General features: G+C 41.7%; 1 protein-coding gene across 1 annotated transcript in view; it reads right to left on the bottom strand.

The window, feature by feature from the left end:
• Positions 1 to 298: 298 nt before the first annotated feature.
• ADAMTS17 (ADAM metallopeptidase with thrombospondin type 1 motif 17) overlaps positions 299 to 13,852 on the bottom strand; it is a 190,859-nt gene continuing 177,305 nt past the window's right edge. The window contains exons 23-24 of the mRNA XM_014946094.1: positions 7,348 to 7,525; positions 299 to 4,063 (exon numbers count right to left, since the gene is read on the bottom strand). Coding sequence (XP_014801580.1) covers positions 3,912 to 4,063; positions 7,348 to 7,525 — 330 coding nt within the window. The 3' untranslated portion in view covers positions 299 to 3,911. The remainder of the gene's footprint in view (positions 4,064 to 7,347; positions 7,526 to 13,852) is intronic.

The following is a 13,852-nucleotide window of genomic DNA, read 5'->3' as shown; positions in this document are numbered from 1 at the left end:
TTTTTTTTTTTTTGTATTAACATTCTCTGCGCTTTATTTTGCAACCCGACCGGGACAAGACCCATCATTTCTTGATTTGTTAGCACACTGGGAACTGTGAGATGCCAGAATTTTAGTGACAAATGACCCTTTACACCTACCACAGCTATCAAACAGTTGGCCTAGGCTTAACCGAATCCCAGTCTCAGTCCAGTATTAGACAGATGCATAATGTACTACTTACAGCTTCACTCCTTTCTCTTAGTTTTCAAACTAGCTATTTTGTCTTTTCTATTTTTTTTCAAGTTCAGAAACCTTATTAAAGTTGTAATGGAAAAAATAAATTTATTATTCAACATACTCAATTTTTTCAAAATGGAATGATCCTCTTTTTTTTTTTTTTTTTTTTTTTTGGGTTTTCATGTACAACTGGTTCCATTCAGTTTGACTGTTTTTATCTTTTCTATTTATAACCAGCACCAAAAAGAAAATTACCATGGATACAGTACATATGCAAATTAGCTAATGGAAAAATATATACATTTCACTCTGTAATGAAAAACTTAAATGATATTATTGCCATGGAGAATATATCCCTGTATTATAATAAAATATCAAGCAATAATCGACTGCTAAGATTCTTTTCCACCAACAAAAAATAGCACCATACATGAGATAGTGAGAATCTACACTCAATAACACCATTGTGCAACTAGAAATGTACAGTACTTTAGTAACAGTACAGAGTATTGTTTACAATATGGAAATACCACCACTGTAATCAAAAGAGCGTCAATCTCTTACGAACAACTAAAAGAAGTATTGTCATAGATACATGGAAACAAACAGCTTTCTTTTCACCAGTATGTAGTAACTGAGGGCAGAGCATAGCTGTAAATTCATAGTAAAGCTCCTATAAAATAAAACAGAAGTGCAGGAGTATTGAACAGAATTAAACTTTTTTTATTATTGTTATTTTTCTGGCTATTATAAAATGGGAAGATTGTCACCATATGAAGTAAGAGAATGTAATAAAGTGGAGCTGTGTTGTGCCATCAGTTTTTAATTAATGTTGGTTTCTGATTATAAAAAAGAAAAAGGATGATGCACGCTAATCTGTGGGCTGTGAGAGCAAGTGAAGGCTTTTTTTCAGTGCTCAGACATTTCAAAGAATTCCTTGTAAATTCGTTTTCTTAGGTAGGACCGAGAACTTGGACTCAAGTGTCTTTAAGTCCATGACCTAGCATACTGGGACAGGCCACAGGTCTAGCTACCCTAGTATCCTGTTCTGGACAGTGGCCAGTAGTGAATTATTAGTGAAAACCATAAGAATTAAAATCCTTCCTCTCCTATGCACCTTTCTAGGAGCCCACATTTTGCCTAGAGAGGGTGACAGATCAGCACCGGGAGGAAAAACGAGCCCTGCTATTTAAAAGCACCTTTGATTCCCATTAATAATAAATGCACATACTAGTCTTCCAAGATAAGAGAGAAGGGCGACGGCAAATCCTTCAACAGCCCAACGTGAGTATTAGTAATGCCAAAAATGATCAGGAAGGGGGTGGCATTTCATCAGGCCGGGCCACTTCATGGGCAAGAGTTGCCCGTTAAAAGAAAAACAGTGAACTCCAAACAAGCGAAGGACTAAGGGGACCCATCTCAGTCAAACTGCTGGGAGGTGGTGTGGTGGCAGCAAGGACAGTCGCAGCCCTGCTGTACAGGGTATCACTGTGGCATTGGCTACATCTTCCCTGTCCCCCCTGCCAGCAGCATTTTCCACTGATTACTTGCTAAGTAATTACACAACCTCCGCGTTTGGGCTACAGGGTGGTAATAACAGAAGAAGGAGGTCTGATCCTGACTACAAGATGCCAAAAGAACAGCCAGTATAACAAAAAAAAACCAAGTTGGAATCATTTCCCTGATAGAGAAAATCATCTGGGGCACTGGAAAGCAGATCCGTTTGAGACAGGCACTTGAGAAAAAAATTGTGTGCAAATGTGCCTTTGTGCACACAGGCCAGCCCTTGTGTGCACACGCGCCCATTTGCACTACCATTCACAGATTGAGTGTGAAGCCCACACAGTCTGTTGATGAACATTAGCTCCTTGTGCTTGGAAAAACTTAGCCCTTAATAAAATGCTAATGAGTTATTCCAGTGGGGTTCTGGATATTGAAAGGATTGTAATAAGGAAGAAAAAATTGCTTTAAAGATATGTTAGGTACTAAGAGTCTTTATTCCTCCTTGCGTTGCCAAAAAAGAGGCAACAGCAACAAAGACGACTTGAGGACAGGTATGAGCTGGGACCCAGACTGGCCCAGGGGCTGGGGGCAGTACCTGGGGTTCGTTCCGTGCTCATCTCCAAAGAATAAAACAGTAACGCGCAGGTCTAGAGCGAGTACAAAGCTGCAATTCATCCAAACGGCTCTGTTCGTGTCATGAGGAGTGGGCTGTAACTTAACCACTGCACAACTGGCCTTGGACCCTGGCAAGGAAAACGATCCGTGTTGGAGCAAGATATGATAGAGAGACATTGATCTGTAGGACTAACGGAGGGGACAAACTCTGCCCTGGGTAGAGCTCCCGTTTCAAGTCTCACATCTCGGAGAGGAGTTTGGTTTAAAGTGCAGAGACGTGGAAGGGAGGATCATGTACGCAGCACTTGCTAAGTGCTCTGATAGCACCAATCTGATAGCACCAAACCTGATAGCACCACTGAAGTAAGACAGGAAACATTAAAATACAGTCAGTAAAATCCTAACCCTTACTGAAGGCAATGACAGGCTTAGCCTTATGGCTTCAACAAGCTCAAGATAACACCTTGAATGTCTTGTATCCCTGACTACTTTTGACTCAAAAGGCTACATAACCTCAGATGTATGCAGGAGCCAAGAGATAGGAAACCCCTGTTCTGCTCTCCACTCCGTCCTTCACTCAAAGGCTCTTCCAAATCCTGTTTCTGTACCAGCCCTATCCAGTTTCATGGTCCTCTTAAATAAACCACATTCAGTCTCATTATCTGATTGACTTCTAAAAACTGGAGAGAGATTAGGCTGAACAATCCCTCAGTAAGCTCTACTGGATGAAATGATTTCTGGCTTCTCACATCTCATGTAAATGGTTCTTGCTTAAAAATAACTATCTACTGCTGTTAATAAGCTTCCATTTCATTAAGCTCAGATAAAAATTAAGTTTCATAAAAGAAACGATATTATTCTGGGGAAAAGAGAGAGAAGATCATTATTTTAAATCAGAAAGAAGAGCAGTCCCTATTAGTTGCTCTAAAAGTATGACTTGGAATGTTGGATATAATTGTACTGAGTTTTCTGCAGGAATTTCAGAGATGTCCATTCTCTGCTATCAGTTTTCACAAGCTTTTACAGCAAATCCTCTCTTTAAATTAAGCCTTTCATTTATGTGTCACTCCAAGCCCACTCCACAGTGGGATAACTGCTGGGAATTGAAAACACCAGATGAAAGCCAAGATTAAAAGATTAAGTAATGTCTCTACCTTTGCTGAATTATTTTGCCAGAGGCCTTCCTCCATGGAGGTACCCATAACCTTAGTCACTGTAATCACTTTGCAACTCTTGTCCTGTAATGGTAGCAAGCCATCCAGTGGCTGGTGATTTAATATATTAAAGTAAAAAGCATTAATGAAAAACGTAAGGATGTCAAAATATGATAAAATGATTTGCTCCTTGAGATGACTCTTTCTGTTTGGTTTTTTTTTTGTTTGCTTTTTTTTTTTTTTAAGGTGGATGAGTGGATTACTTTGGTATCCAGTCTGTAGAATTAGTTTCAAGTCTTATTAGGTATGCTTTGGAATCCACCACATTGTAGCAACTCATGAAGTTCCAGTACTCAGACCTACTAGTCCGTGATTTACATACAAATAGCTGTAATACCCTAGAGAAGTAGCACAGGTTCATTAACTCTTCTGCTGCATCTTGTTTGCATAAAAGTCTCTGCAAGTCTGGCAACAGCGCTGATACCACCGCATGTCTTGGCACAGATTCTTCTCCCGGATCACCCTGCAGTACACTGTCCACTGGTCTCCTGTGCACTTGTACGTGAGAGCAGCTTTGGAGGAGAAAAGAAAGGAGAAACTAGCAGATTAGCCAGAGAACAGCATCGCGGGTGCGATCAAAATCACTGCATGTGAGGGAAGCAATGGCCAATCTTGCTGGAAGCACTGGAGATCAGATGATGTCCTTCCTACCGAAAATACCAGGCTCTTGGAAGTGCTTTCTGCAAGGGTGTAGCTGGACATGGCTGGGGAGCACAAATCTCCTCATGTTGTATTTTGTCTCAGTGACACAGAGGCCCAGATGAATAAAATCTCTAAGGTGTGGGCCTCGATTTAAGCACGTGAACAGCTCTCAGCAAGCAATGGGAAGCTGCGCGCTCCCAGGGAGAGCACTCGAGCTGTGCTAGGGAGTAGCAATCATCCTCTGGGGGGAAAAGGCTTTTACAGAGGAGCAAAATCAAAGCCAGTTTGATGGAGGTAAAGCTAAATTAATAGTAAAAATAATACTTCTTAGTGTAGCAAAAAGAGTAGGACAAGAGTTAGTTATTGGGAGGGAGGAATGGACAGCAGAAGCTGCCTCAGACTGACAAAAGGTTTGTGCAGGGTGAGAAAGCAGCACGAAGACACCGGTGCTGAATTTGTTGACAACAACATTAAAGGTCACAAATGCTTTTATAAAAAGCCATGGTAGTGAAACTGTGCACTTGATAAAAATGCACACACATAGTAAGTGTTTTTTATGGTATGTGATTTATAAATTGTACACAGGATTCTTAGAAATGCTGTGATAACTGGAAAATCTTTTCAATTAATATTGTGAACTCTGAGTTTGGGAAAAACGGTCTAATTAAAGAACATCAAAAGGTGCTGGCCCAGCAGCATCTTGAGTCCCTTGTTCTTCATCTCTGCCTGATGAAACTGGGAAAGGCTCTTATCCTGTGTTTAGCTGTGAGTCTCAGTGCCAAGCACCAGAAAATGATGGCAGCAAAACCGGTAGGTTTGTCACTTGGTTCAGTTGGACAAGAAACAAAAGTTTGATAGAATCTGATGAAATGAAGTTGCACTGTCCCAGGAAAAAAAAGGGAACATTAAGCCAATTTAAAAAAACTGATAGTGAGAAAAAAGCCTTTGAGTGGAAGTGACCATCCTAAATGGGAGGAGGGTAGACCTACTGCTGAGTCTGCCAGCAGTGCAGGGGTTATTTGAGGGGGTCAGATCTGCAGCACCCCCCACTAGCAATGGTTCCAGCCAGGCACAGCATTCAGAAAACATGATGCATCTGAATAAATCAAATATCTTGCAAGAACAGCTAAGATAGACCTTATGAATCTGAAATGAGAGGCTTTATATATTAGAAAGACACTGAGCCACAGCCACGGCTAGGCCTCCAGTATTGCAGAGGTCCAAGGTTGCTCATGGGTTGTGAAGTAAGACATGTAGGAGTAAGACATGTAGACTTACATGAAGTAAGCATGTCTAGAAAGCAACATGGGTCAGGTGCCTGAGGAACAGAATAAACCCTCTCTGAATTTGTCATCACTGAGGGACACTGGACACAGATGTACAAGCCAGTTGAGGTGAACCCCACACTTAGATACTTCTGAAAATGTTACCTGGGATGAAAAACATGTCCATGGAGTGGACAAGGCAGCATGGGTTTTGTAGATTACTGGAATTTTTTTCTGTATAATTTTTTTTTTTTTGGTGAGGTTTCCATTGCAGAAAACAGAAAATTTTGTTTAGAGATAATCCAATGAGAATTTGTTTATAAGCAGGAAGAACAAAACACTCAATGATACATCTTTCTGCTAATATTAAATATCATTGTTTCAGGCCCTGGTGATTCCAAGCCCAGTTTAGAAACAAAAGCATCCCAAATTACTTGCAGATTACTTTCAGCAGGGACTTGAGCCTCCTCAGTCTTCTAAACACGTGAGCTTTTTATTGCTTTGTCCTAAAATGTGAATTAGGATGGATTTCTTGTCTCATCAGTGTATCAAGGGCTTACAACTCAAATGAAATGTTTTCCTTCCACTATGCTCTTAGTGCTAAAATATCTGGGAAGTACTCTCATATGTTCTTTAAACAAAAGGGGTTAGGAGCTCCCCAGTACGACTGCATTTGCAAGAATAAAATTTCCCATATTCTTCTAAACATTTGTTACACTTTTGGGAAACATATTTCAGTTCAGAAGCTTCAAGTCCAGTCCTAGTTTGAGTGTTATTTAATACTGGACAGTGCTATTAGAAAACAGTTCTCCATTACTTAGCAGCTCTGCCTTTTCACATGTATTAGAGGCTTCTTAGTCTACAAGACTGGCTCTACTGGGAGGGTGGAGGCTGTTCTTTCTGCTAAGCTCTTAGCAGCATTGTTTACAACCCAGTCTCTTGTACTGGAAAGTAATGGGAGGCACCAATGAGGCTGTCAGTGTAGCTGATGGCTTAGTTTAGCTTCATCTTACTGGTGATGATGTGTGAAATGTAAAGAAACCAGCTTGGTTCTTGGAGCTGTGGCTGAAAACGCAGGACTGAAGTTTGGAAAAATGTATTTTTATCCCCTTATAAACTTATGTGCCCCTTATGAACATAATCCCCTTATGAACAAATATGATGTGGAAAATCATGGATTCCCACAATTTTGTATTAACAGGAGCATTCTTAACTAGAGCCATTTCTTAAATGCAGTGTTAAGGTGTTTCAGGAAACAGATGGCTTATCACCATACTCTCATCTCAGCCAGGTACACAGGGGATGCAGGGAGGGTGAGGAGAAGGACAGTGACAGAAAATCAAAGGTTCACAGAGAGATGCTCTCTTGCCTCCCTGGGCAAACTAATTTATCAAACCACATTCTTGTCGCAGCAAATGAAAAGGAAAAAAAAAAAAACAACAGTGATGCTCTGTTCGTCAAGGTCGTGTACTTTTCTTGGGGCACGGATGAATAAATTATCACTTTACATTCACCACAGTGAAAACAGGGTGTGAAGGTGTTTGTGACAGCAGAAGATAGGCCTGGCAGCTCCCTCACCTCGCTGATCAATCAATCAATTACCCACCCACCATTTGTGTGCTCCTGTTGGTCTCTCAGGTCTAATCCACTGCTGCGTGCTCCAGCTTGGACAGCCCGAGGCAGAGACTGATGGATAAAAGAGGACCTATCCACACTAGACTTTTAGTCTAGAGTCTGACTCGGGAGGGGTAGGTCTCCTAATTTCTGGCCCTGGGCAATGCTCTGAAGCCCCTCTTTTATCACACTGGGCACATTGGGACCCTGGGCTTTGCCTGGTCCTTCGCAGGTGGCATCTTCCCCCTCCCACCCCCCTGACACCCCTCACTCACCAAGTCTGGGCGAGGTAATTGTGTTGACGTTTATCTTCTCATTGCAGACCTCTTGGTGGCACTGCCTGTAGGCCGCTGGCTTGGACAGGACAGGACACTCATTGCCGTGGCGCCCGGTGACTTTGTGCATACACTGGACCACGCGTGACTGGAGGCCCTTCCCACAGGTTGAGGAGCACTAGAGGAGAGAAGGCACTGAGATGTGGTCCAAGCAGAGTAGTTTCAAAATCACATACAAACATACACCTGAAAAATTACTGCTGGAGCCGAAGTCTGCAGCAGGCTGGCAGCTCCTGTGGGGCTGAGGAATCAACAACAGGCACATCATATCAGCCAGGGACCCTTCATACAGCTGTTGCACTTGTCCATGATGATTTTGCTGTGAGCAGAGGAACTGTCCTGTTGTCTTTCTGTCTGGACTTGCCCCGAGTCCATCTACACTGACTGTCCTTGTGGATATCCATGAGGTTCAAGCAGGCAAAAATGCAATTCCCTCCACAAGGAGGCAAAGCTGGAAATCGTATACTGCTTAATTACGGAGGAGCAGCTTCCACCTCCCTTTATATGAGGGACCCAGTGGTACTGGTTGCCTTGTTTTAAAAGCTCTCTCCAAGTCTTGGATGGTTTAACGAGGCTTCCTCCACAGACAAGATGACCACTGCCAGGCACTGATATAAGATAAAACAAAAGATTACAGCAGAGGCAGGCAGCTTCTACTGTATGCCCAGACCTCTAGGGAAGCTCTTGTTCCAGTATTCGGGAGAACACATCAGGTATTCAAGTACTCACTCTCATCTATCCCTGCTAACTGTCTGGCACTTGTCTGTCCTCCTGGGAGCAATTGCAAATCGTACTCCACGAGTTTTGGCTTCTATTAGCCAGGAGGCCCTGCCTGTTTATATGCTCTCTTTGTTGTCATACAATTGGAGTCCCTACTTCTCCCTCCCTCTTCCTCTGGCCCAGTCACTTGTGATTTACAATGTCCTACTTGCACGCTGTTCAGTTTTAATAAAGCAAACACAGTGAGGTTTACCAGCTGGAGTTAATAAAAGAACCTTGTATTTAAAATAAAGAAACAATGGGTTGCAGGACTTTGGTAAGGTTCCTATTTCTTGCTAAAGCCACACACAAGCTTGTGTGTGGGGAGAGGAGGAGGTGGAGGAAAACTCAGGAGATATAATTAGGATGATGTCAAAAAGATCATGTTTTCTCTCCTCTGCTGTTCCTGAATAAAGTCAGGGCAGTGGAGTCCTCTCCCTGAAAAACACTCTACAAAGGATGTGTATGTAGTGTGGATGCTTGTAAGACTGGGACCCAGTGGCAGAAGAACTCATGGATGTACATAGGCCTCCACCTCTCCCATTTATGGTTGAAAGCACAGTGAAGCTGTAGTCATTTTGTTCTGGAAGTCACAAAAGAACCTGCTGCTTCTCAAAGATCATCTCATACAAGTATAGCTTCTTCTGGGCTGGAGCTTCCAGTGGGAATCATTGAAAGGCCTGATAAAAAATGGCCTCAGATTAACAGGACCATGTAAAATTGAGCTGATGGAGTCCTGCTTCAGACAACCCAGTGCAGAAATACACCTGCACAATGTGAACTCTGTTTCTGTGTAGCAGGAGTTGTACGATCAGTGAAGCCTGTTGTCAAAAGTAACAACTCTTTATCTAATTTCCTTCTTTAGTCACTCACATTAATGACTGTTTAATAAACAGATTTCTTGCATTTGGTGTACTCATCAAATTTCTATTTGCTTTTCTTTCAGTTTCCCACCTATATTCCACCTGCTCTGTATTCCTATTCTTTCTCTTCGTGCCTTTCTCTAGGAATTCTCCGTTCAGATCAATCTCTGGATCAGATTCCTTCTGGACTTTGCCACTAAGCCACCCTGCTGTGCAGTTTACCTCTGTGTTTCCAGCTACGCAGCCCCTCCCAGACCCCATTATTGTATTCTGAAGGTAGCAGTCATGCTAAATTAATATTTTACATGTATTTTGGAACTTCTTTTTTTCAAATAAATAAGTGGGGTTTTCCTTTACATCCTTCTTATTTCAATTTAGGGTCAACACACTAGTTTACGACAGATTTTCTGTACTTTTTCAGATGCTGACTTTACACCAAAATTTGGTCACTGTCTGTTAATACCTCACAATGGTTATGGTATTTAGGACTATGCTGAACAAGCCCTTCCCTTGTATTCCCTCCAGTGAGCTATTTCAAAAAGTCCCTTATTTAAACCCCCTTCATAACTTGAGCTCCTGCAGTGAGATGTAGGCATTTCATTAGTCTTGGGTGTCCCTCTGCTCTTCCCAGAACTGTGTGCCCCCAGTGACTTCTACCAGCCTGGAAACCAGTCAGGCATGGCCAGTACATTTGGATTTAAAGTTAACAATTTTTATCCTGATAAATGCAACTATTAGGCCCTTCCACCTCAGTAGTCATATGCAACCTCTAATCCTCAGGATTTCAACGGCACTTTTAGTCTTTGGAGTGCTTTACTAATCTTAATCCTCACAAAACTCCTTGCAAGGGGACTGAATTGTACATCCATTTCACGAACAGAACAGCTCTTATCACATAGACATAAACCAATCCATTCAGACCATGGGGTTCCTTCACGTGATTGTCATATAGTGAGTCTGAAACCTCTGCCTTTTAGGCACTCCTTCTGCTTATGAATGCTCTTAAGAGAGAGGAAAAAATAATAAAAAAAAAAAGAAGAAAAGAAAGAAAAAAGCATTTTTCTCATAAGGCGAATAAGGTTTTCAGATACCAATATACAAACACTCACCTACCTTTGTCTGTGTTCCTGTCTCTGCATTTGTTAACCAGCAAGGAGGGCAAGCAATGAAACTTTTTCCACAGACACTGCCAACTCCAATCCTTAGACAAATAACAGCAGAGTTTTTGCCCGAAGCAGTTTTATTCCTTCTCCTGGGAGACTGGGATCATCACCTATGCTATGCAATTAGTTTTTCACAGCCAGGAAGACAGATTTTAACATCTTTCTTGAACTCTTTTGGGCTTGGCAGCTAAAGGAAGGTTGGACATCTGGCTTATTTTAAGATGAAATTTTCAACTCTGTACTTGGATAGCCTCTTTCCTAGGAATTTCAATAGGAAATAGGAATAGATACAAAATACATACAAAGGGGGAATTGTTACTCATGCTGCACTATGAAGAAAGGACATCATTAAAAGAGGCATAAAAATCAAACTCCAACTGAACAGTAAATTCCCATAAATACCTTTCCTCCTGCTCTGGATAGCTAAATGCATTGCTATGGCCTCTCTGCTCCCAAATATTTATGGAGCAAGTAAGTATATCTACGGAACAATTTTCAGGGCTAGGTTCACTCTGTGCCCTCTGATACAGGACCCTCAGACTTGGACCCAGGTTATGAGTAGTTTCAGTAAGGAAAGGTGCTGGGGTCTTCTTGCAAACAGAGGAACTTCCAGGCAGCCAACACTGCCAGGGGGAACATATCGCTTGTGGCAGAGTGTGGCCTGGGCTGTGGGGGCAAAAATAGTGTTACAGCCCAGCACCTCATCCAGCTTCTCTACAGCTGGTACAGCTCCACTGCACAGAACACCAGGAGGCTCCAGGGCCACATGGTGAAACTGCGCTGGTTGTATTTGAAATGGTGTTGATGGACAACGGACTTTTTTTGGGCAAATATTCAGTTGTTGCACTCCTATTAACAAAAATACTCTGAAAATCAGAAAAGCCTTTACAAGCATTGATGTAACTCTCAAGATACGCCCATGGTTTGATGCCACCCTGGGGTAAAGTGATCTGGGAATGTGGAGGACTGGGTTTGGGACCTGGTTTGGAGCTGCATGGATCTCTGCCTGCCACCAGAGCCACAGGCCTACTTTTGGGGAGCTTCTCCGAGCTGGGGACTCGAAGAAGTTGGAGAAGCTCAGAGAAGGTGGTTCAATAGAGATGCTGGTGTCAAACAAAGAAGTGGTTTTTTTCCCCTTCCACCTGGCATTGCCAGTGATATCACTATCAGAAAAACGCATACGCAAAATTCATGTAGTTTAACTATAATGCACTAAACTGACAATAAAGCCATTGTATATTGGAAATCCACCCCCATGCATAGATCAAAGGATTGTTCAGCACTGTAAAAAAGAGGGGGTTAATGAACAGTTTCAAAAAGTGAACCTAATGAGAGCCTTTGTAACTCCCAGTTCAAACACTGCTTGAGAAGGCAAAAGGAAGACAAAAATGCCTCCATTCACATTCTTTGGCAGTAACATGCAAGCCGGTGGGGATATCCAGAAGGAAATAAACTCACAAATTGTCAAGGCAGCAGCTGCATTCATCAGCTTAAAGAAGATTTACTTATTGAAAAACTCCAACCTTAAGACCAAGCTATGATTTTTCAACTGGAATGCTATTTCCACCTTAGGATACTGATAGGAAAGCTTGAAATCTACCAAAGGTGCTGACAGATGTCTAATTGCTTTGAAAGCAAATGCCTCAGGAGAATATAAGGTATTAAAATAGAATGAATTTACAGTAAGTGCTGAGATCTGTCAGGGTCTTCATCAACTCCTGATTTACAAAAGATAGCCAGACAAGGAGAGGGGAATAAGAATGAATGAAGCCAGGGCAGGGCTGCTGTTGGGCAGCAGGAAAAATGCATGAGAGAGATCAATCCAAAGAATCCCTGCATTGAGGGCTAAATGGGGACAGAAAAAGGTACAGATTTACCACTGCAGACGACAGGCTGTGATCTGTACAGGACTGAATGGGATAATGAAGCATTGCTTTTGCTTTAGCTGAGGGTTGCTGCCTGGGCACGGGTGCATTCAGACCACATCACCTTTAAAAATGTCACTTTTCTAACCTCTAAGAGATAGATGTTAGTCTTTTTTGTAAGAACTTGATTTTTGCAGCAGGAGGTCATAGCATCCCTTCAGCCAATCCTGAAAGTACTCCAATATTTAGAAGGCTGATCTGTTGGAGGGAGATATAGTTCAAGATGACTGTCGTAACTAAGCTGAAGGCAAGATGTTTTTTTCTTGATTCATTGGCCTGCAGTCATCTGATGTTTAAAGATACTGGTTTGTCCCCAGTTTGCTGAAAGTTGCTGAAGCCAAGGACAACACTATGGCTAAAGCTCCAATATTCAGAGACAGAGTCATGCTTTACTGACTTCAGAGTTCAAGTATTTCAAGGCGTTAGGATAGGGTAGAGTGGTTTTCCCCCCCCAGGGGTCTTATTTCTTGCCTCTATGAAACTCAGAAAGAAAGCAAGATAAGCTCCTATTAATAACACTCTAACGCAGCATCTGAGATGAATGACAAATGTCCTGTAATTGCTCTGTTCCTGAGACCTTAATAGCATACATGTGTGTGCGCTGAAAGTCAGTGCTCCACACACCTTAACATCAGGCTTTTTATGAGTATCACTAATTTAAACTCTATAGCTCTAGCTGAAAAGCAGCATGCAATATGCTTTCACAAACACCAGGTCAATTTTCACCATGGCATCATGCTAAAGAAAGAAATTTCTGTCTTTTCACTGATAAGATCTAATTAGCCCAAAGCAAACCATAGGCTGTTTTTCAAGCTTTCTTGTTCTTTTATTTTCTTTTCTTTCTTTTTCTTTTTTTTTTTTTTTTCCCTTTTTTCTTCTTTTTGAACCCCAGATCTGTAAAGAGAACATATCTGGTCTTGCTTACAACGATCTTTCATTTGGAAACTTTTGTGAAATGACTGATTTGTTTAATTTGGCCAAGAAAAAATGCATACCCTTCTGACTCAGTATGGGAAGAAACAATAAATTACAGCAGAAAATGCTCATGGCTGATGTGACAGTATCTTAGAAGGAAAAGAGAAAAGCAATCCTTGCAAACTGCCTACAGCTGTGCTTTCAAACAGCATGACCCTAAGAAACAAGACCTGACCAGTACATCCAGCATGTCTCACTGCATAATTAAGCTTGACTTTGCTATTCTGAAAAGTTCCATTGTGTACAGAGAGTTCAGAGATTAAGAGCTGAATACATGAATATTCTGGGTAGTGACAGTACCCCTAAGTACTTGTGCAATGCAGCCCAGGTGGATGCTAATGAAGAAATGTCATTTAATTCATTATACCAATCAGGCAGAATTTACTTCTCACAAGCTTTCGAACTGGATTTCAAGAATAGGATCAACCAGAGACATGAAATGATACAGTATTTCATATAGGGTATGATACTCTAGCATGGCGCCTATAGCACATGAGCAATGTTTTCATCTGTGGCAGGTACAAAATGGAAATACTCTATATTATTTACCCCACCCAAAAAACTGCATGGAAATGATACTGACTCCTGTTGCAGATGAAAGAGTATCTTGGGAACTGAAGCTCCACTGAACACGTATTTTAGTTATTCATCAGTTAACGATCAATGCTACCTAAATGCAATTTATTAAAAAAAGTAATTAAACTAAGGACTCCATTAGGATTAATTAACTTCAGCAAGAGGCTGCTCATCTCCATTATCT

Source organism: Calidris pugnax, unplaced genomic scaffold, assembly GCF_001431845.1.
Source record: "Calidris pugnax isolate Ruff unplaced genomic scaffold, ASM143184v1 scaffold134, whole genome shotgun sequence".
In the NCBI taxonomy this organism is placed as follows: Eukaryota; Metazoa; Chordata; class Aves; order Charadriiformes; family Scolopacidae; genus Calidris; species Calidris pugnax.
The sequence above is the reverse complement of the archived record's forward strand: the minus strand, read 5'-3'. Positions and strand labels throughout refer to the sequence as shown.